The 21,769-nt window shown below is 44.5% G+C and overlaps 1 protein-coding gene and 1 long non-coding RNA gene across 4 annotated transcripts in view; one reads left to right on the top strand and one right to left on the bottom strand.

The window, feature by feature from the left end:
* LOC131696612 (Kv channel-interacting protein 2-like) overlaps positions 1-13,051 on the top strand; it is a 66,955-nt gene extending 53,904 nt beyond the window's left edge. The window contains exons 2-9 of one of the 2 annotated variants that reach the window (XM_058985422.1): positions 3,805-3,904; positions 8,273-8,393; positions 8,557-8,626; positions 8,771-8,841; positions 9,235-9,342; positions 10,295-10,399; positions 10,724-10,786; positions 11,252-13,051. In XM_058985422.1, coding sequence (XP_058841405.1) covers positions 3,805-3,904; positions 8,273-8,393; positions 8,557-8,626; positions 8,771-8,841; positions 9,235-9,342; positions 10,295-10,399; positions 10,724-10,786; positions 11,252-11,299 — 686 coding nt within the window. In that variant the 3' untranslated portion in view covers positions 11,300-13,051. Of the gene's footprint in view, positions 1-3,804; positions 3,905-8,268; positions 8,394-8,556; positions 8,627-8,770; positions 8,842-9,234; positions 9,343-10,294; positions 10,400-10,723; positions 10,787-11,251 lie in introns of both variants that reach the window. The other variant, XM_058985424.1, reaches the window with a different exon arrangement.
* Positions 13,052-13,569: 518 nt separating this feature from the next.
* On the bottom strand, positions 13,570-21,700 carry LOC131696927 (uncharacterized). 2 transcript variants are annotated; one of them, XR_009306810.1, is made up of 4 exons: positions 21,534-21,700; positions 21,359-21,419; positions 17,691-17,793; positions 13,570-17,282 (listed from the first exon to the last, which is right to left on the bottom strand). It is a non-coding gene; the product is annotated as an uncharacterized LOC131696927 (long non-coding RNA). The 2 variants fall into 2 exon arrangements; XR_009306809.1 differs by lacking the exon at positions 17,691-17,793 and having other exon boundaries at positions 21,534-21,698.
* Positions 21,701-21,769: the final 69 nt, after the last annotated feature.

The following is a 21,769-nucleotide window of genomic DNA, read 5'->3' on the forward strand; positions in this document are numbered from 1 at the left end:
TATTTATTTCTTAGCAGACACACTTATCCAGGGCGACTTACAATTGTTACAAGATATCACATTATTTTTTACATACAATTACATTATTTTTTACACATTATGTTTACATACAATCACCCATTTATACAGTTGGGATTTTACTGGAGCAATCTAGGTAAAGTACCTTGCTCAAGGGTACAGCAGCAGTGTCCCCCAGCTGGGATGAACCCACGACCCTCCAGTCAAGAGTCCAGAGCCCTAACCACTACTCCACACTGCTGCCCTATGTAGATGACAGTTTCAAAATGGTCTTATAAGGGAAATACATTCTTGTATATGCAAATCTTTATTAAAGATATTCAGGACATTCAACCTTTCAATGCGTTTCGCACATTTGAGGGAAAAAATAAAAAAACAGAGAGAGAGAGAGGGAGAGCAGAGAATAGGAAATGTGCAAAATGAATATTAAATTGGCAGATTCATTAGTTATCCAGTAATGAAAAGCAATCTTTCAGCCTGTCTTCTCGGGAATGCAGTACCAGAGAGAACCACACTGCCTCCTATCCATCGCTCTGCTGTGTGCAGTCCAGTGAGAACCACACTGCCTCCTATCCAATCCCTCTGCTGTGTGCAGTCCAGTGAGAACCACACTGCCTCCTATCCATCGCTCTGCTGTGTGCAGTCCAATGAGAACCACACTGCCTCCTGTCCATCGCTCTGCTGTGTGCAGTCCAGTGAGAACCACATTGCCTCCTATCCATTGCTCTGCTGTATGCAGTATGCAGTCCAGTGAGAATGTTTGTTCTCATCGTATCGGGCCACTCTTCCCAGTCCCACAGCTGAGGTGTCCCTGTTTCGAATGCAGGCTGGGTTCAGAGGCTGTGGCGTGGGTGTGCCGCTCCAGCTAGACAGTTTGTCTGCTTTAGTGTGATTGTCTCCTCAGTGCTGGAGGGTCTTTTCACTGTTACTGGAGTTCTTGCACTGTGACCCGCTCATCAGTGCCACTAACGCACCAGTTTTTAATGTATTGCGGAATGCAGAGACAGAAGGATCTGTCCCTGTTGAAAGTGGGAGCAGTGAGGTTAAACAGAAGGAAAGCTGAGACAGGTGGGTGTTTGTGAGTGCTGAGGAGGACACTAACTACATCAGAGAGGTGTTAAAAAATACATTTTATTTGCTGGATGAGGAAAATCACTTCTGTGTCTACAGATCAGCCACTACTCTGTGAAAGGCATTGCTTTAAAAAAAAAAAAAAAACTTTCTGCTTCTGGAGATTCAGGCATTTTTAAAACCAGAGACAACTCTTATCACATGACTGATTAGAAATCTAGTCGAAGAAAACGTGTAGATCATTATATAGGTAGATTTCTCTTGAGGGTCCAGTAGTGCTTTTTCTTAATTTTACTTTCATTTTGTGATTTCTTGGGTTTACAATCCTTCTTTAGAACTGAATGTCTTGGCAAATGAAATATGTTTTGTATTTGTGTGGACCCCAACCCCAACCCTAACCCTAACCCTAACCCTAACCCCAACCCCAACCCCAACCCCAACCCCAGCCTTCCAAGTTTTGCGCCAGTGCTAGTTTCCCTGGGAGCAACAGCAAAATGAAACCATTACATCATTAAACTGGTTCTGACATCATGCAACACCATAAACAGAGGGATCAAATTGTACCTTGAGGCTGATGGCCAACTTGCTACTGGATATTACATTGGAATTGTGGGTGTGGGTTATTCGCGTATACATGTAACAAACGGTGGTACTGTACATTTCCCCTAATAAGTGGTGGTCTTGTGCAAACCCTGAATTAATGTAAACAGCACAGTGGGGTAAGAGCACTGCCAGGAGCTGCATTAACCAGGTGTGCTTGTAAACAGCACAGAAACCCCAAACCCATAAGTCCATTCAAACACACAGCTAACTATATTGTTGGTTTGTTTGTAACTATTTTTATTTTTCACATTGCATTGGTTTTATTCCTACAAGTTTAAATCACAAAGCTCCCATATTGTGCTGAACTTCGTTTGGCTGGACTGTGTGTGATTTAGTAAGAATCAAACTGTTCTTGAGCCTGCTGTGAATGAGTGTGTACATGCTGCCCTCTGGAGGGTGACTGCAGTAGTACACTACCAGTGTTACACATGACCTGTGCTTCTGTGTAATTGGGTCGAGTCAAGTAGTTAAAAACAATTGCACTGATAAGATAGAAATAAAAAAAAGTTGCATGAAGAAGCAGTTCACTTATTAGCTTCCTAATTTATACAGTTACTAGAATTAATACTCTTTCTGAAAAGTATTGACAATGTCGACCCAAGGGACTTTTTCGACCTGAAAAAAGAAACAAGGACCAGGAGTCACAAATGGAGATTAGATAAAGGAGCATTCAGAACAGAAAATAGGAAGCGCTTTTTTACACAGAGAATTGTGAGGGTCTGGAACCAACTCCCCAGTAATGTTGTTGAAGCTGACACTCTGGGATCCTTCAAGAAGCTGCTTGATGAGATTCTGGGATCAATGAGCTACTAACAACCAAACGAGTAAGATGGGCCGAATGGCCTCCTTACATTTGTAAACATTCTTATGTTCTTATGTTCTTAAAACCCGTCTTTACCTTCTGACTGCTGATTGTCCAATAGTCAGCCTTACCTTCTCCATACAGAGAGAGTGGCGATTGTGTGATAGGGGTTCGAGTCAGTGGTGACTAGAGAAGGGCTCTCCAGGGATCCAGATACTGTAGAGAGAGCACTGAACACAATCCACAAGATACTGTAGAGAGAGCACTGAACACAATCCACAAGGTACTGCAGTGGGTGCTGTGGAAGGTTTTAGAAGCCCTTCTAAACAGCAGTCTGCTCTTTTCTTACTGAATGAAATGCCTCGTTGCACTCGGTAGAGAAGTGGTGACACCACAGACTTGCTCTGCAGAGCAGTGTGTTGTTATTAGTACATGTAAACCACACACCTGGTTTTCAGTAAAGTTTATACACAATATCTACATGTATATCCTGTCTCTCCAAAATGTATAAAATAATGAACTAACCCTAAAAGCCGGGTCAGCAAACAACGGCACATTCAGAAAGAGATTGCTTGCTTTGGGATTGCCGCTTGCAGTGTGTGTGCGTGTGCGTGCGTGTGTGCGTGCGTGTGTGCGTGCGTGCGTGTGTGCATGTGTGTGTGCATGTGTATGTGCATGTGTATGTGCGTGCTTTGACTGAGTGCAGAAATACAACATGGCAGTGGCATTACCAGGATAGGTTTGGCCCCGACCACATTTTTTTTTTTTTTAATAAAATAAATTTAGTCGTCGCCAATTATTTTTAGTATTTTCTCCCAATTTAGAATGGCCAATTATTTTTTAAGCTCAGCTCACTGCTACCACCCCTGCGCTAACTCGCAATGTCCAGAGTATATAGCGCATCATGCACTCCACGTGGAGCGCCTTTATTGGATGCGCCACTCAGGAGCCCCGTGTTCATCTTTTTTGATGAATTGTCTAAACTTAGAGACGGGAAACGTTCCCATTGCAGACAGTTCCAGTGCCATGAGTCATTTCAACACGAGTCTGCTATTGTATATTCATTGTATACAGTTCTGATGTTATTAGTAAATTAGACAATATATTAAAAGTCTGAAAATAAAACAAAACACAATGTTCAGGGAAATATAAATATATCTGGCTCAGGCTGTTTGTGCCTGCATTGTGTTTGCGTGCATCTCTGTTTGTGCCTGCATTGTGTTTGCATGCTCTCTGTGTGTGCCTGCGTGTGTGTGTTCCTGCGAATTTGACTTGCTGTTAACCTCTCTGTTCTGGTTGGTGATTTCCAGGTAACCCTCCCAGCCATAACAAAAAAACCATAAAGCAGAGGTTCCTCAGACTGCTGTCCTGCTGCCAGCCCAGCCCCATCCCTACAGTCAGTGAATGCAAGTGACACTTCCATTCCTTCATGTATTTACCTGTTAGCAATGGCACAGGATACAGCGTGGTGTGGTTTACAAGCAATAATGCACTGCTCTGGAGACACATGCGCTGTACTGTAAATATAATCTACTGCTCAGCAGAGCAGCTGTACTCTGACTGTTAATATTCATCTGCTGTGTTGTTTTTAACTGATAATAACCTGCTTATTTAGAGTGATGTTTCTGTAACAGGTAATTGCTTTGGAAAGCTTATACATAGCTGGTGAATGCTGTGTCCGTTCACTTCCACAGTAACAATGCGCAATGAGTTTAACCTGTTATATCCCTTCTTCTCTGTAGTCTAATGAGGTTATCCATCAAAAACTGCTGATAAATCTATTAGAATCCATCTGTAACAGTACAGCCTCACCCATGAAAAAGAAGACGGGCTGATTCATGGGCAAAAGAATGTTGTGGCAGAAACAAGCTGAGCACCAGATCTGAACTCTGCACTGAGAACTCGCTTCTGTAACCCGTACAGTCACAATGCAGTGAGGCTGCAAGCACAGCACAGATCTGAACTCTGCACTGAGAACTCGCTTCTGTAACCTGTACAGTCACAATGCAGTGAGGCTGCAAGCACAGCGCTTATATGAACTCTGCACTGAGAACTCGCTTCTGTAACCCGTACAGTCACAATGCAGTGAGGCTGCAAGCACAACGCTTATCTGAACTCTGCTCTGAGAACTCGCTTCTGTAACCCGTACAGTCACAATGCAGTGAGGCTTCAAGCACAGCGATTAGTAATAAAACCAGATCTGAACTCTGCACTGAGAACTCGCTTCTGTAACCCGTACAGTCACAATGCAGTGAGGCTGCAAGCACAACGCTTATCTGAACTCTGCTCTGAGAACTCGCTTCTGTAACCCGTACAGTCACAATGCAGTGAGGCTTCAAGCACAGCGATTAGTAATAAAACCAGATCTGAACTCGGCTCTGAGAACTCGCTTCTGTAACCCGTACAGTCACAATGCAGTGAGGCTGCAAGCACAACGCTTATCTGAACTCTGCTGTGAGAACTCGCTTCTGTAACCCGTACAGTCACAATGCAGTGAGGCTGCAAGCACAGCGATTAGTAATAAAACCAGATCTGAACTCTGCACTGAGAACTCGCTTCTGTAACCCGTACAGTCACAATGCAGTGAGGCTGCAAGCACAGCGATTAGTAATAAAACCAGATCTGAACTCTGCACTGAGAACTCGCTTCTGTAACCTGTACAGTCACAATGCAGTGAGGCTGCAAGCACAGCGCTTATCTGAACTCTGCTCTGAGAACTCGCTTCTGTAACCTGTACAGTCACAATGCAGTGAGGCTGCAAGCACAGCACAGATCTGAACTCTGCACTGAGAACTCGCTTCTGTAACCTGTACAGTCACAATGCAGTGAGGCTGCAAGCACAACGATTGGTAATAAAACCAGAAACGAGGGGTAATGACGCTCCAATATCCGATGAATAACTCAACATCCTATGAAAACACTGTGTTCTTTTCGAAGAATCTGTCAGCCGCCCCTCTTTTCTGAAAGTCTCTCTCAGAGCTCTTGGAACGTAGGGAGGAAGATTTCTACACCACTGTGTCACAGTTCCAGCACACAGCTTGGTTCCAATGAACACTGAGGGGACTGACAGTGAAACTCATCAGTACAGCTCATATAGGACTGTGTGGCCAGGGTTGTGATGAATGCATAACCGTGCTTGAAGAAGAACAACCCTGCTAGGTACTGAGCAGTGAGGTCGGAGAAGCTGGGTCAGGGGAGGTCAGTGCTTGGAGTGAGGCCAGTAGCTGAGGCGAGGGGAGCAGGATGGAATAATAGGGAAGTTAAGTGGGTAGAGTGCTGGGATACAGTTTGGAAGGTAACTGGTTCATCTGTCTGGTTACGGCACTGGACTGTGCTATGAAAGGTAGGTTCATTTTAGTGTTCTCTGTCGGGTGTTGATGAGAAGCTTGGTTAAGTTTTCAGTGTTGTCTCGTCGCTGCTCTGCTGTATTATTACTTCTTTACCTTTTCATTTGATCTGATTTGGGGGCGCCAATATTGGCGGTCTATTAGGAAAACCAGCGCTAAGAGAACTTAGACAATAAGAACTGAAAGAGCTGGTCCTCAATCAGCCAATGAGACTTCAACTGGTTCTAACTGAGCTGCCATAGCCAGGCTCTATACTGACACTGCCACACACTGTGAGAGAGGCCAGGCTCTATACTGACACTGGCACACACTGTGAGAGAGGCCAGGCTCTATACTGACACTGGCACATACTGTGAGAGAGGCCAGGCTCTATACTGACACTGGCACATACTGTGAGAGAGGCCAGGTTCTATACTGGCACTGGCACACACTGTGAGAGAGGCTGGGTTCTATACTGGCACTGGCACACACTGTGAGAGAGGCCGGGTTCTGTACTGGCACTGCTACACACTGTGAGAGAGGCCGGGTTCTGTACTGGCACTGCTACACACTGTGAGAGAGGCTGGGTTCTATACTGGCACTGGCACACACTGTGAGAGAGGCCGGGTTCTGTACTGGCACTGCTACACACTGTGAGAGAGGCCGGGTTCTGTACTGGCACTGCTACACACTGTGAGAGAGGCCGGGTTCTGTACTGGCACTGCTACACACTGTGAGAGAGGCCAGGTTCTATACTGACACTGGCACATACTGTGAGAGAGGCCGGGTTCTGTACTGGCACTGCTACACACTGTGAGAGAGGCCGGGTTCTGTACTGGCACTGCTACACACTGTGAGAGAGGCCGGGTTCTGTACTGACACTGCTACACACTGTGAGAGAGGCCAGGTTCTGTACTGGCACTGCTACACACTGTGAGAGAGGCCGGGTTCTGTACTGGCACTGCTACACACTGTGAGAGAGGCCAGGTTCTATACTGGCACTGGCACACACTGTGAGAGAGGCCAGGTTCTATACTGGCACTGGCACACACTGTGAGAGATGCCAGGTTCTATACTGGCACTGACACATACTGTGAGAGAGGCCAGGTTCTGTACTGGCACTGACACATACTGTGAGAGAGGCCAGGTTCTATACTGGCACTGGCACACACTGTGAGAGATGCCAGGTTCTATACTGGCACTGACACACACTGTGAGAGAGGCCAGGTTCTATACTGACACTGGCACACACTGTGAGAGAGGCCAGGTTCTACACTGGCACTGACACATACTGTGAGAGAGGCCAGGTTCTGTACTGGCACTGACACATACTGTGAGAGAGGCCAGGTTCTATACTGGCACTGGCACACACTGTGAGAGATGCCAGGTTCTATACTGGCACTGACACATACTGTGAGAGAGGCCAGGTTCTGTACTGGCACTGACACATACTGTGAGAGAGGCCAGGTTCTATACTGGCACTGGCACACACTGTGAGAGATGCCAGGTTCTATACTGGCACTGACACATACTGTGAGAGAGGCCAGGTTCTATACTGGCACTGCTACACACTGGGAGAGAGGCCAGGCTCTATACTGGCACTGACACATACTATGAGAGAGGCCAGGTTCTATACTGGCACTGGCACACACTGTGAGAGATGCCAGGTTCTATACTGGCACTGACACATACTATGAGAGAGGCCAGGTTCTATACTGGCACTGGCACACACTGTGAGAGATGCCAGGTTCTATACTGGCACTGCTACACACTGTGAGAGAGGCCAGGCTCTATACTGGCACTGACACATACTATGAGAGAGGCCAGGTTCTATACTGGCACTGGCACACACTGTGAGAGAGGCCAGGTTTTATACTGGCACTGACACATACTATGAGAGAGGCCAGGTTCTATACTGGCACTGCTACACACTGTGAGAGAGGCCAGGTTCTATACTGGCACTGCTACACACTGTGAGAGAGGCCAGGCTCTATACTGGCACTGCTACACACTGTGAGAGAGGCCAGGCTCTATACTGGCACTGACACATACTATGAGAGAGGCCAGGTTCTATACTGGCACTGGCACACACTGTGAAAGAGGCTAGGTTCTATACTGGCACTGCTACACACTGTGAGAGAGGCCAGGTTCTATACTGGCACTGCTACACACTGTGAGAGAGGCCAGGCTCTATACTGGCACTGACACATACAATGAGAGAGGCCAGGTTCTATACTGGCACTGGCACACACTGTGAGAGAGGCCAGGTTCTATACTGGCACTGGCACACACTGTGAGAGAGGCCAGGCTCTATGGAAGCTGCAGCCTGGGGGAGCACTGTGCACTTCATGAACACTCTCTTTCTGAATCCTGTGTCAGAGGATACAGGTTGGACAGTAGACTGTGTTTCAGTCAGTGATCACTGTGTTCTTCTAATCCCTGTCACAGACAGCACAGAGGATGATTTTGAACTCTCCACTGTGTGCTATCGCCCAGAGGGACTTGACAAGCTTCAGGAGCAAACCAAGTTCACCAAAAAAGAGCTGCAGGTCCTCTACCGGGGATTCAAGAATGTGAGTCTGCCTCTTTTTACTACTTGTCTCTCCAAACCATCTTTCTTTCTTTCTTTCTTTCTTTCTTTCTTTCTTTCTTTCTTTCTTTCACTTTGTCTCATGGCTCTCTCCCAGTGAGTGAGTGACTCGCCTCTAACTGTGGTGTCTGTGCTGCCCCCTGCAGGAGTGTCCCAGCGGTGTGGTCAATGAGGAGACCTTCAAGCTGATTTATTCCCAGTTCTTCCCCCAAGGAGGTGAGTGTCTGCTGCTCTTCTCCATCCCTGTCTGTATTGAGTTCACACCTCATCCTCTCTTAACAGTGATAACATGCTGACCCGGTGTAGCTGCTGAATTCATATCTGCATACTGAGAACAATGAGAATTATTTTATTTTTTAGATTCAAGTACATACGCACACTTCCTGTTTGACGCTTTTGACACTGACAAAAATGGATCTATCAGCTTTGAGGTAAGAATGAATAAATCTGCCTATTTGTGTGAGAGGGACGTGTTTAGTAAACTGTACAGTGAGGTTTGTGTGAGAGGGTGCTTAACTGTATTTGACGTGCTGTCTCTCTGGTACAGTGAGGTTTGTTTAACTGTATTTGACATGCTGTCTCTGGTACAGTGAGGTTTGTTTAACTGTATTTGACGTGCTGTCTCTCTGGTACAGTGAGGTTTGTTTAACTGTATTTGACGTGCTGTCTCTCTGGTACAGTGAGGTTTGTTTAACTGTATTTGACGTGCTGTCTCTCTGGTACAGTGAGGTTTGTGTGAGCAGGTGTTTAACTGTATGAACAGATCCCAGTGGATTGCTAATAGCTGACACGTCTGTAAGAAGTCTTGTGTGTTCCCTCCCCAGGATTTTGTCATGGGGCTGTCCATCATCCTTAGAGGCACCATTAATGACCGTCTAAACTGGGCTTTCAACCTCTACGATCTCAACAAGGACGGCTGCATCACCAAAGAGGCACGCTCTGCAACAACAAGCATGCTCTCCAATGTCTATCTGTGCTCTCACTGAGGCTTTCATGAAGCACGCTCTCCAATGTCTATCTGTGCTTCTTCACTGAGGCTTTCATGAAGCATGCTCTCCAATGTCTATCTGTGCTTTTTCACTGAGGCTTTCATGAAGCATGCTCTCCAATGTCTATCTGTGCTCTCACTGAGGCTTTCATGAAGCATGCTCTCCAATGTCTATCTGTGCTTCTTCACTGAGGCTGTCATGAAGCATGCTCTCCAATGTCTATCTGTGCTCTCACTGAGGCTTTCATGAAGCATGCTCTCCAATGTCTATCTGTGCTTCTCACTGAGGCTTTCATGAAGCATGCTCTCCAAAGTATATCTGTGCTTCTCACTGAGGCTTTCATGAAGCATGCTCTCCAATGTATATCTGTGCTCTCACTGAGGCTTTCATGAAGCATGCTCTCCAATGTCTATCTGTGCTTCTTCACTGAGGCTTTCATGAAGCATGCTCTCCAATGTCTATCTGTGCTTCTTCACTGAGGCTTTCATGAAGCATGCTCTCCAATGTCTATCTGTGCTCTCACTGAGGCTTTCATGAAGCATGCTCTCCAATGTCTATCTGTGCTCTCACTGAGGCTTTCATGAAGCATGCTCTCCAATGTCTATCTGTGCTCTCACTGAGGCTTTCATGAAGCATGCTCTCCAATGTCTATCTGTGCTTCTTCACTGAGGCTTTTGTCTTCTCACTGTACCATTCCACACTCTACATATGTAGATTAAATATGTCATAATACTCATATCACGGAAGGTGATGTCAGAACCTGTTAATTACAAGCCAGCCTGTCAGCCACTCCAAACACATATAAAGGGACCACCATTCTATCTGAATATACTGTGGCCTGTGTATATTCCTGGCATGTGTATTAAGAGCTGATGTGCTTTACTGTGCTTTGCAGGAGATGATAGCTATAATGAAATCGATCTACGACATGATGGGGAAATGCACCTCCCCCTGCATGCAGGATGATACACACAGGGAACATGTGGAGTCCTTCTTTCAGGTAACACCTGCAGCCAGAGCATGAAGAGTAATAGAAACTGAATGAATTCACCCAATGAGGTTACTGCGCAGGCAGGGAATGCTGCTGTGAATGAATCCACCCAAAGAGGTTACTGCGCAGGCAGGGAATGCTGCTGTGAATGAATCCACCCAAAGAGGTTACTGCGCAGGCAGGGAATGCTGCTTTGCATTAACTAGCCATCTTTATTTCACCAGAGGATTGTACAAAGTTTTTTCAATATAGGAACATTCTGAAACATTGTTTTACATTTTTTTATATGTAATTTGTTCTTATAAAATCCTTGATTTGTGTATCACTTTTCAGAAAATGGACAGGAATAACGATGGGGTTGTGACAATAGAAGAGTTCATCGAATCATGTCAGAAGGTATGTTTGATAGAGAACGGACTAAATCAGACTTATTTTAAAACCCTTGAACACTCTTACAGATGAAATTAGTGGTGTGTTTGTCTCTTCAATTGGCTTTAAAGACAGGCTCTATTCATAGCTACACATACTGTATCTGTATGAAGCAGATTTCACTACTACAGGCTGAGTTCATGTTCAATGACCCTAAAACACTCAATCTTAGTGGCAAAAAACCACTATGTAACCATTACTAAAATGCATGATTATACAACACTCCAAAAAAAAATCAAGAAATCAAATCCAGTATCCGAATCACAGTGCAGAATTCTAACCAGGCCCTCCAGATTGTAATTATCGTAGAATCCCTGCACTTCTGTTTGCTGGTTTGTGCTCAAGTGAATACAGATGTCTTTTTGTGAGCTGCTCTGGGGTAGGGGTAGGAAGATGGTTTGACGTCATGTATTTTGTTGGTTCTGTTTTTAGGATGAAAACATCATGAGGTCCATGCAGCTGTTTGACAATGTTATCTAGAGGAAGTCCTGGAGAGAGCCGGGTCCCTCCCGTGGCACTGCCCTCCTGGGAGACTCTGGGCTTTTATTTTTCACACAAGAGCCATTGGGAGAGGTGACATGGGAACAAATATTTAAGCTAAACCCGGAACATTAAGAAAGAAAAGGGGATGGATTTTTAAAAAGCTTTTTGCTGGCTGGATTTCAGGGCCTCTCCTTTGAAAATCTGGGACAATTCGGGCACTGCAAGAGGTGTCATGAAAAATCAACAAATCCATAGTCATGTTACCGTAGCACTGCAGACAGAATTACAATAACTCCTTCATTTTACATAGCATGAGATTATCACATCCACTCTAGCAATCTGTTAGTAATTGAAAGGATACTCCAAAGCCTGCTTAATGAACTTTGTGTTGATATATTATTATTATTATTATTATTTATTTCTTAGCAGACACCCTTATCCAGGGCGACTTACAATTGTTACAAGATATCACATTATTTTTTACATACAATTACATTATTTTTTACACATTATTTTTTACATACAATCACCAATTTATACAGTTGGGATTTTACTGGAGCAATCTAGGTAAAGTACCTTGCTCAAGGGTACAGCAGCAGTGTCCCCCACCTGGGATTGAACCCACAACCCTCCGGTCAAGAGTCCAGAGCCCTAACCACTACTCCACACTGCTGCTAGATACATGGCTAGATACCTCAGCTACTGCATCAGGCTTAATAAACATGACAGAATGAAATTAGCTGCGGCCCCCAAATGGAAACACTGGTCTTTAAAGATCAATGGGTAGAAATGTATTAATAATCAATATCTTGATCCCCCCCTTTTCAAATTCACATACATGACAAATGCCCTAAGTTATGTGATATCATTGCACTAGTTGTGTGATATCGATACACTAGTTGTGTGATGTCATTGCACTAGTTGTGATATCATTGGACTAGTTATGTGATGTCGTTGCACTAGTTGTGATATCGTTGCACTAGTTGTGTGATGTCATTGCACTAGTTGTGATATCGTTGCACTAGTTGTGTGATGTCATTGCTCTAGTTGTGATATCGTTGCACTAGTTGTGTGATGTCATTGCTCTAGTTGTGTGATATGAATGCACAGGTCTTTCCTCTCATAGTAGAGAACACTGCCTCTAACTCCCCACCCAGCAGCTGCATTGCTGTGAAGTCACATTTATTATATGTACTTTTGTTACATTTTTTATGCAGGTTTTAAAGCGCTGTTTTTGAGTAGACTGAAAGATGACATCTCTTGTTAAAGACCAATTAAACAAACAAACCCAAAACAAACCAATGTGTGACGGTTGTGTTCATCAGTAGAAATTGTCTCATTTCCTGGCATGGTTCTTGTCAGTAGGAATTGGTCGTAGGCATGGACTCCATTGAGACTAGTGTTCTAGTAGAGCAGGAGCCTCTACCGGCTCCGAACCTTCTCAAATATCTTGGACTACGGTCAGTAATGGGGAAATGTCATACTACAGTCCCTTTGGTGTCCGTGCCATGTGCACCCCACCCTCCCCAGAGTGCTTCAGAGCTGCAGCAAATCCTCCAGTAAAGATGAGCGAGATCCTGGCGGCTGTATATGCGCATGCACTGTTTCTATAGCATTGGAAATGAGTAGCTCACTGGATGTCAGTGTGTCGAGTTATCAACTCTCTACCGGCTGCTTTGCATTTCAAATATGTATATTTTGTACAGAGAAATAAAATCAGTTGCTATGCACCACTGTTGCAAGTCTGTTTTTCCTCCATGGAATAATCCAACAATGCAGTCATCTGTCAAATGTGAAGCTTGTGAAAAGGAAGCAACAATCTAAACACACATAACTAGAATGTGCTTTCATTTAATAAGCACCTCAAAATATACCAACAAGCTCTAAGCACAGACCACTCTGTCTGCATTCACTGACAGTAAATCAGCACGGCATTGTAGCTGTACCGCCAGTCCTGCAGCACCCCCTTGTGGTGCCAAAAGGCAATTCGTGGAAACAATCTATTTCTATTAACACAAAATGCAACTTGTGAACAAGGTTTAGGACATTATTTATTTGTATAATTTACAATATTTTACAATGTTGTCACGTTTTCACTTTTCACGTTCTCTTTTATTATATTATTTGCTCTGCACACACTCTTAACTCAGGGGAGACGTTAAGGAGGACAGAGATGTTTAAAACTCCTAGTGGTTTATGTTCGAGCACTGGACGAGCGGTGTGTCCTTAAAACCTTTTTATTTAATCAAGAAAATCACTCAGACTCATTTATTCAAAGTTTCACGAATCAGAGCAACATCAGCGCTCCTTCGTTTTATTAAAATGCCTTTAATATTGGTTTAGTAGTTTGCGCATACTACCAAAACCCGAAAACATGTAACAATAATTAGCAATCCTAAGTTTATTACAAGCTTCAGCATTTAATACTTCAATAACATAATACAATTATATGTATTCAGTGCAGCCCTCAGGCTGGTTAAGCACAAAGCCTACAAGCACCCACTGCTATGTTTTAGCACATTCAATATAACACTCTTAATACTAAAACATTGTTTCAAAACCTCATAGCAATATAACCAATAAATGCGAGATACAATAATACCATTAATATGCTTACCTCCTATTATAAGGAAGAGTAGCGTGAACAAAAGAGAAGGACTGTTCTGTAGAGATCTGCAAAGGATGGACCACATAGCTCTGCCAAGCTTGATTGTGGTGGTCTCAGTGTGATCGGCCCAGGGTTTTTATACAATTTTCGTCCCATTGAAAGCAATGGGAAGCCCCAATTAGATCCAGTCATCAATCTATATTGACAGTCCTTATCTCTTGGCAAACAGTAATCTCTAAAGAATTCAACCAACTCCTCAGACTCAATTAAGGTCATATGCCAACAAATCAACAACATTTAATAAATCAACACTAGCCCATGTTCTCATCCACTCATTCTTGGCCCCCCTCCTTCATCTGAAAAGTTAGGTGAAGCAGAGTTCACAAAATCCCTGCAACCTTGATTCACTACTTAATATGGGTGCATTATAAAAAGGAGTGGTGTTTTAAATATATGCAACACCAATATAAGAAAAGTGGTGTTTTTTGAATATATGCAACACCAATAGTTATATCATAATATAGCAGTTATAGTTATAATGATTATAATTGATTACATGAACTTGGCTTTCAAAAATATATTCCCTCATGTCATCTCACTCTCAAATTAATTTCATTCTTTCCTTACAGGTGTGTGTTTAGCAGGTATTATAGGGAACTTCCATCTTATATCTTTTTAATGTAGAGTTTTCTCCTTATGGAAAACCTAACTATTTTACTGAGCTGTAAAGCTGTAATGTTTTTCTCCTATGGGCCCCTGGTAGCTTGAACTTAATTGACATCCAGATGACCCTGTATGTTTCAGCTATACACATACTGGCTAAAACCAGCTTGCTGAAGACACCTCTTTTCTTGCCAAGTTTAATAGTGATTAATGTTCCCTAGAACTTTCCTTACACCTGTATCTTACATGCTTGTTCCGCCCGGCAACTAACTATCTTAGGTGCTAAGACCATCCGTCCTAACTCCCTATTTTTGCAGTCCGGCCCGATACTATAAGCCTTCTGATAAAAAAATTCCGGCTTCTTCCCACCAAAGAGGCCTTCCAGCAGCTAATATTAATTTCTCCAAGGGCAGGCTGATAAGAGAGTTCAAGAAGACAGGTCACATAGAGTTTACTCTCCTAAAACCGATCTCCTGCTTTTATTCTTCATTATTTATTCAATCCTTTTATTTTGTATTTTAAACACAACATCTTTTTATGCTGCGTCTTTTAACTTCAGAGTCAAACTAGTACATTACTTCTTATAGCGTATGGCTGCTAACCTTATTACTTTCTGCTAGCAGCAGTATATCCGCAATATTACAATAGGATTTTATTCAATTTTTCTGCTCTCTAGTTGTGGTGTATCTTCTGACAATGCTTATTTTCTTAAGTTAGAGTCTGCTTTTACTCTAGGTTGTTCTTACCCACCTACTTATTTTAAAACTGAATTACAAGCAGAAACCTACTCAAAGCGAGGTCTTTTAATCCTTTTCTGTTTTTCTCTTTCCCTTAAGAATACTCCTAACTCCTTTTCCCTTTATATTCAGAAGTTATAATTCTTGAATGTAAGCACACAGTAATTCTTTTCATTGAATTAGGACTCAGTTTTTAACTATGCTCATCTTGATAGAAAACAGCTTCAGGTATGCTATCATATTAAGCAAAGTGAATCATATGATCTTATACATAAAAATTGTTCATAGTATTTCATACTAACAATAATTATCACTACCTATGATTATATGTTACCACAGCAATCTATACCATTTAAAACAAGCATATTAACATACATCTATTAGTACAGCATTATTCTGTAGTCAAGCTGAAAAGTCTTAACAGAGATTTCAGCACTAAATTCTGGGAATCGTGCCAATTTTAATAAGAGACTGCTCAAGGCCGGCCAGTGTATCAAGTTGTACCAGATTCTGTTTTTCGGTCTTACAGAGAGAGCACTTTACAGTATTTGTTACAGACTAAAGATTATTCAAACATTACAAATGGTTACAGCACATATCATCTCATTAATACATTTCATTTTTAAATCATCCAGTCCATGTCCAATGTTTCAGCTCGTTCCCAGCAGGACTCCACTTCTGTCTTGGGTTCAGCTCGGGTCGGCTCTGCAAACACCACAATACCTATTTTGCTCTACATTATTAGTGGGCAGACTTAATACAACTGAATCTGAATCAATCGAGGAGCCGTGAACTCTAGCCACTGAAATTCTCCATGCAAAGGAATCCAATTTCTTACTACACATAATAACTGGTTCGGGGTCAGCCGTGACAATGTCATGCATAAGAACACTGGGCAGTGCTGTTTACACGGCACTGTCTGCAAAGCAAACTGGATTTACAAATGAAATAACAAAATCAAATAAGAAGTTTGGATGCGACCCCCTGGTTCGTGTTCACACCAACCGGACTCCAAGAGGCTTTCTTTGTGTTTCTTGTCAATATAAACCTACTGCTGGTGTTTCTTCACTAATAAACATTCATTCAGGAAGTCCACAAGAGAGAGAAGATGGCTAAAGAAATAGTTATAAAATGTTGATAGGTTTGAATCAAACAGGTTTTCATAAACAAGACCCCTCTTTGAAATGCGTATCTAAATGTATTACTGCACTAAGCAGCAGGGTCTATCGGACCTCTCTCGAAAGAAGAGAAAGGGAGCAGGTGGTCCAGCAGCAGGGTCTACCGGACCTCTCTCTAAGGAAGAGAAAGGGAGCAGGTGGTCCAGCAGCAGGATCTATCAGACCTCTCTCTTGAAGAGAAAGGGAGCAGGTGGTCCAGCAGCAGGGTCTACCGGACCTCTCTCTAAGGAAGAGAAAGGGAGCAGGTGGTCCAGCAGCAGGATCTATCAGACCTCTCTCTTGAAGAGAAAGGGAGCAGGTGGGCCAGCAGCAGGGTCTATCAGACCTCTCTCTTGAAGAGAAAGGGAGCAGGTAGTCCAGCAGCAGGATCTATCGGACCTCTCTAAAGAAGAGAAAGGGAGCAGGTGGTCCAGCAGCAGGGTCTATCGGACCTCTCTTGAAGAGAAAGGGAGCAGGTGGTCCAGCAGCAGGGTCTATCGGACCTCTCTCTTGAAGAGAAAGGGAGCAGGTGGTCCAGCAGCAGGGTCTATCGGACCTCTCTTGAAGAGAAAGGGAGCAGGTGGTCCAGCAGCAGGGTCTATCGGACCTCTCTTGAAGAGAAAGGGAGCAGGTGGTCCAGCAGCAGGGTCTATCGGACCTCTCTCTTGAAGAGAAAGGGAGCAGGTGGTCCAGCAGCAGGGTCTATCTGCCAGCAGCCAGATTGCCAGGGAGAGCAGTGCCAGGGACCCCGACTGATGAGTGGCAGCCAGGGGTGTGGGGACATAGAGGAGCAGGGTGAGGATGTCCAGGCCAGCCTGGTTTAAAACACAGAGAAACAATTGTTATGTGGCAATCAACAGCAATCTGTTTGTGGAAGTCCAACACCGGAATCCTCCTGCTTTAGTGAACAGGGGTGTTAACAAATCTCACGACATGCAGGCCACCATACAGTATGGATCAGGAGACGGGCACTTCTTGTATGATGCATAATAGGATCAAATGGTCTTAATGATGAGCCACAAAAAGAACTACATTGAGCTATGTTGTGCTTTTGGATTCATGATATGATAGATCATGTAAAGAAAGTATTTCTATGTAAAGAAAGTATTTCTATTCATTGATACACGATGACTCGTTACACCCCTATCACTGAATTAAACAAGCACTAACCGAGATTTTATAACACAAAAAGCCTTGCATGCATTTCGAGATATCTTTCCAACCTGCATGTACGCCATGGCCAACAGGGAGGTGAGAGCAATTCTGGTTCTTGTGGGCAGCGGGATCCTCCGAGAGAACAGGTAGAGGCCAGAAGACAAGCAAATCCTGCAGAACACAGCTACTGTAAGGAGAGGTATCTCTGCACACACAGGACACAGCTACTGTAAGGAGAGGTATCTCTGCAGACACAGAACACAGCTACTGTAAGGAGAGGTATCTCTGCAGACACAGAGCACAGCTAGTGTAAGGAGAGGTATCTCTGCAGACACAGAACACAGCTACTGTAAGGAGAGGTATCTCTACAGAGACACAGAACACAGCTACTGTAAGGAGAGGTATCTCTGCAGAGACACAGGACACAGCTACTGTAAGGAGAGGTATCTCTGCAGAGACACAGAGCACAGCTACTGAAGGAGAGGTATCTCTGCAGACACAGAACACAGCTAGTGTAAGGAGAGGTATCTCTGCAGACACAGAACACTGCTAGTGTAAGGAGAGGTATCTCTGCACACACAGAACACAGCTAGTGTAAGGAGAGGTATCTCTGCAGAGACACAGGACACAGCTACTGTAAGGAGAGGTATCTCTGCAGAGACACAGAACACAGCTACTGTAAGGAGAGGTATCTCTGCACACACAGGACACAGCTAGTGTAAGGAGAGGTATCTCTGCAGACACAGAACACAGCTACTGTAAGGAGAGGTATCTCTGCAGAGACACAGGACACAGCTACTGTAAGGAGAGGTATCTCTGCAGACACAGAACACAGCTACTGTAAGGAGAGGTATCTCTGCAGACACAGGACACAGCTACTGTAAGGAGAGGTATCTCTGCAGACACAGGACACAGCTACTGTAAGGAGAGGTATCTCTGCAGACACAGAACACAGCTAGTGTAAGGAGAGGTATCTCTGCAGACACAGAGCACAGCTAGTGTAAGGAGAGGTATCTCTGCAGAGACACAGGACACTGCTACTGTAAGGAGAGGTATCTCTGCAGACACAGAGCACAGCTAGTGTAAGGAGAGGTATCTCTGCAGAGACACAGGACACAGCTAGTGTAAGGAGAGGTATCTCTACAGAGACACAGGACACAGCTAGTGTAAGGAGAGGTATCTCTACAGAGACACAGGACACAGCTAGTGTAAGGAGAGGTATCTCTGCAGAGACACAGGACACAGCTAGTGTAAGGAGAGGTATCTCTGCAGAGACACAGGACACAGCTACTGTAAGGAGAGGTATCTCTGCAGAGACACAGGACACAGCTACTGTAAGGAGAGGTATCTCTGCAGAGACACAGGACACAGCTACTGTAAGGAGAGGTATCTCTGCAGACACAGAGCACAGCTAGTGTAAGGAGAGGTATCTCTGCAGAGACACAGGACACAGCTAGTGTAAGGAGAGGTATCTCTGCAGAGACACAGGACACAGCTACTGTAAGGAGAGGTATCTCTGCAGAGACACAGAACACAGCTAGTGTAAGGAGAGGTATCTCTGCAGAGACACAGGACACAGCTACTGTAAGGAGAGGTATCTCTGCAGAGACACAGGACACAGCTACTGTAAGGAGAGGTATCTCTGCAGAGACACAGGACACAGCTACTGTAAGGAGAGGTATCTCTGCAGACACAGAGCACAGCTAGTGTAAGGAGAGGTATCTCTGCAGAGACACAGGACACAGCTAGTGTAAGGAGAGGTATCTCTACAGAGACACAGGACACAGCTAGTGTAAGGAGAGGTATCTCTACAGAGACACAGGACACAGCTAGTGTAAGGAGAGGTATCTCTGCAGAGACACAGGACACAGCTAGTGTAAGGAGAGGTATCTCTGCAGAGACACAGAACACAGCTACTGTAAGGAGAGGTATCTCTGCAGAGACACAGAACACAGCTAGTGTAAGGAGAGGTATCTCTGCAGAGACACAGGACACAGCTACTGTAAGGAGAGGTATCTCTGCAGAGACACAGGACACAGCTACTGTAAGGAGAGGTATCTCTGCAGACACAGGACACAGCTAGTGTAAGGAGAGGTATCTCTGCAGAGACACAGGACACAGCTACTGTAAGGAGAGGTATCTCTGCAGACACAGAACACAGCTACTGTAAGGAGAGGTATCTCTGCAGAGACACAGGACACAGCTAGTGTAAGGAGAGGTATCTCTGCAGAGACACAGAGCACAGCTACTGTAAGGAGAGGTATCTCTGCAGACACAGAACACAGCTACTGTAAGGAGAGGTATCTCTGCAGAGACACAGGACACAGCTACTGTAAGGAGAGGTATCTCTGCACACACAGGACACAGCTAGTGTAAGGAGAGGTATCTCTGCAGAGACACAGAACACAGCTACTGTAAGGAGAGGTATCTCTGCAGAGACACAGAACACAGCTAGTGTAAGGAGAGGTATCTCTACAGAGACACAGGACACAGCTACTGTAAGGAGAGGTATCTCTGCAGAGACACAGGACACAGCTACTGTAAGGAGAGGTATCTCTGCAGAGACACAGAACACAGCTACTGTAAGGAGAGGTATCTCTGCACACACAGAACACAGCTAGTGTAAGGAGAGGTATCTCTGCAGAGACACAGGACACAGCTACTGTAAGGAGAGGTATCTCTGCAGAGACACAGGACACAGCTACTGTAAGGAGAGGTATCTCTGCACACACAGGACACAGCTAGTGTAAGGAGAGGTATCTCTGCAGAGACACAGAACACAGCTACTGTAAGGAGAGGTATCTCTGCAGAGACACAGAACACAGCTAGTGTAAGGAGAGGTATCTCTGCAGAGACACAGGACACAGCTACTGTAAGGAGAGGTATCTCTGCAGAGACACAGGACACAGCTACTGTAAGGAGAGGTATCTCTGCACACACAGGACACAGCTAGTGTAAGGAGAGGTATCTCTGCAGAGACACAGGACACAGCTACTGTAAGGAGAGGTATCTCTGCACACACAGGACACAGCTAGTGTAAGGAGAGGTATCTCTACAGAGACACAGGACACAGCTAGTGTAAGGAGAGGTATCTCTGCAGAGACACAGAACACAGCTACTGTAAGGAGAGGTATCTCTGCAGAGACACAGGACACAGCTAGTGTAAGGAGAGGTATCTCTGCAGAGACACAGAGCACAGCTACTGAAGGAGAGGTATCTCTGCAGAGACACAGGACACAGCTAGTGTAAGGAGAGGTATCTCTGCAGACACAGAACACAGCTAGTGTAAGGAGAGGTATCTCTGCAGAGACACAGAACACAGCTAGTGTAAGGAGAGGTATCTCTGCAGAGACACAGAGCACAGCTACTGTAAGGAGAGGTATCTCTGCAGACACAGAGCACAGCTACTGTAAGGAGAGGTATCTCTGCACACACAGGACACACTAACCCACCCCAGCCGTATAAACCTAACCCTAACCCTAGGGACGGTCGCCTGGACCGTGGCAGTGCTGCGCCCCCTTCTGGCCAGCCATTGCGGCACACGCTGCTGCAAGCCAAAGAAAGTCTGAGACGCTTCAGGGTGTAACAGAACAAAGAGACACAGACCTTGGCGTGACCAGCTGTTTTCATTGCAGCGTGATACCCAGGCTATTGGAGTATATGATGATATCGTTTAACTTTCGTTACATGTATTCACGGATAAAGATATGGCATCCTCTGGTCTTTTCGGTCTTACCTGCACGCCACTGCTCAGTAGCGAGCCGACATCCGCAAGCAAAGGCATAGCGCAGCATCTCCTACAGAACAACACGGATAAGGAGGGTGTTTGATAACGTCATTCTTTAAATAATAATAATAATAATAATAATAATAATAATAATAATAATAGCTATAACCCAAATTGCACTCACGCGTACTCGACTGTCCACGTGAAAACTTTCAATATGGATAAACTTTGACCCTCTGATTAAAAAATATATATTGTAATAATGCAGTAAAATGAAACTAGTAGAAATATCATTATTTTATATAGTGTTATTTGAATTGTAAGAACCAAACACTTAATAATACAGTTTCTGCGATTTATTACATTTTCGGGGTCAGGCGCAGCTGAAGCCTTTTCGTGCGCGGTCATGTTGTGATCACA

The sequence above is a fragment of the Acipenser ruthenus genome, chromosome 13, assembly GCF_902713425.1.
Source record: "Acipenser ruthenus chromosome 13, fAciRut3.2 maternal haplotype, whole genome shotgun sequence".
Taxonomy (NCBI): Eukaryota; Metazoa; Chordata; class Actinopteri; order Acipenseriformes; family Acipenseridae; genus Acipenser; species Acipenser ruthenus.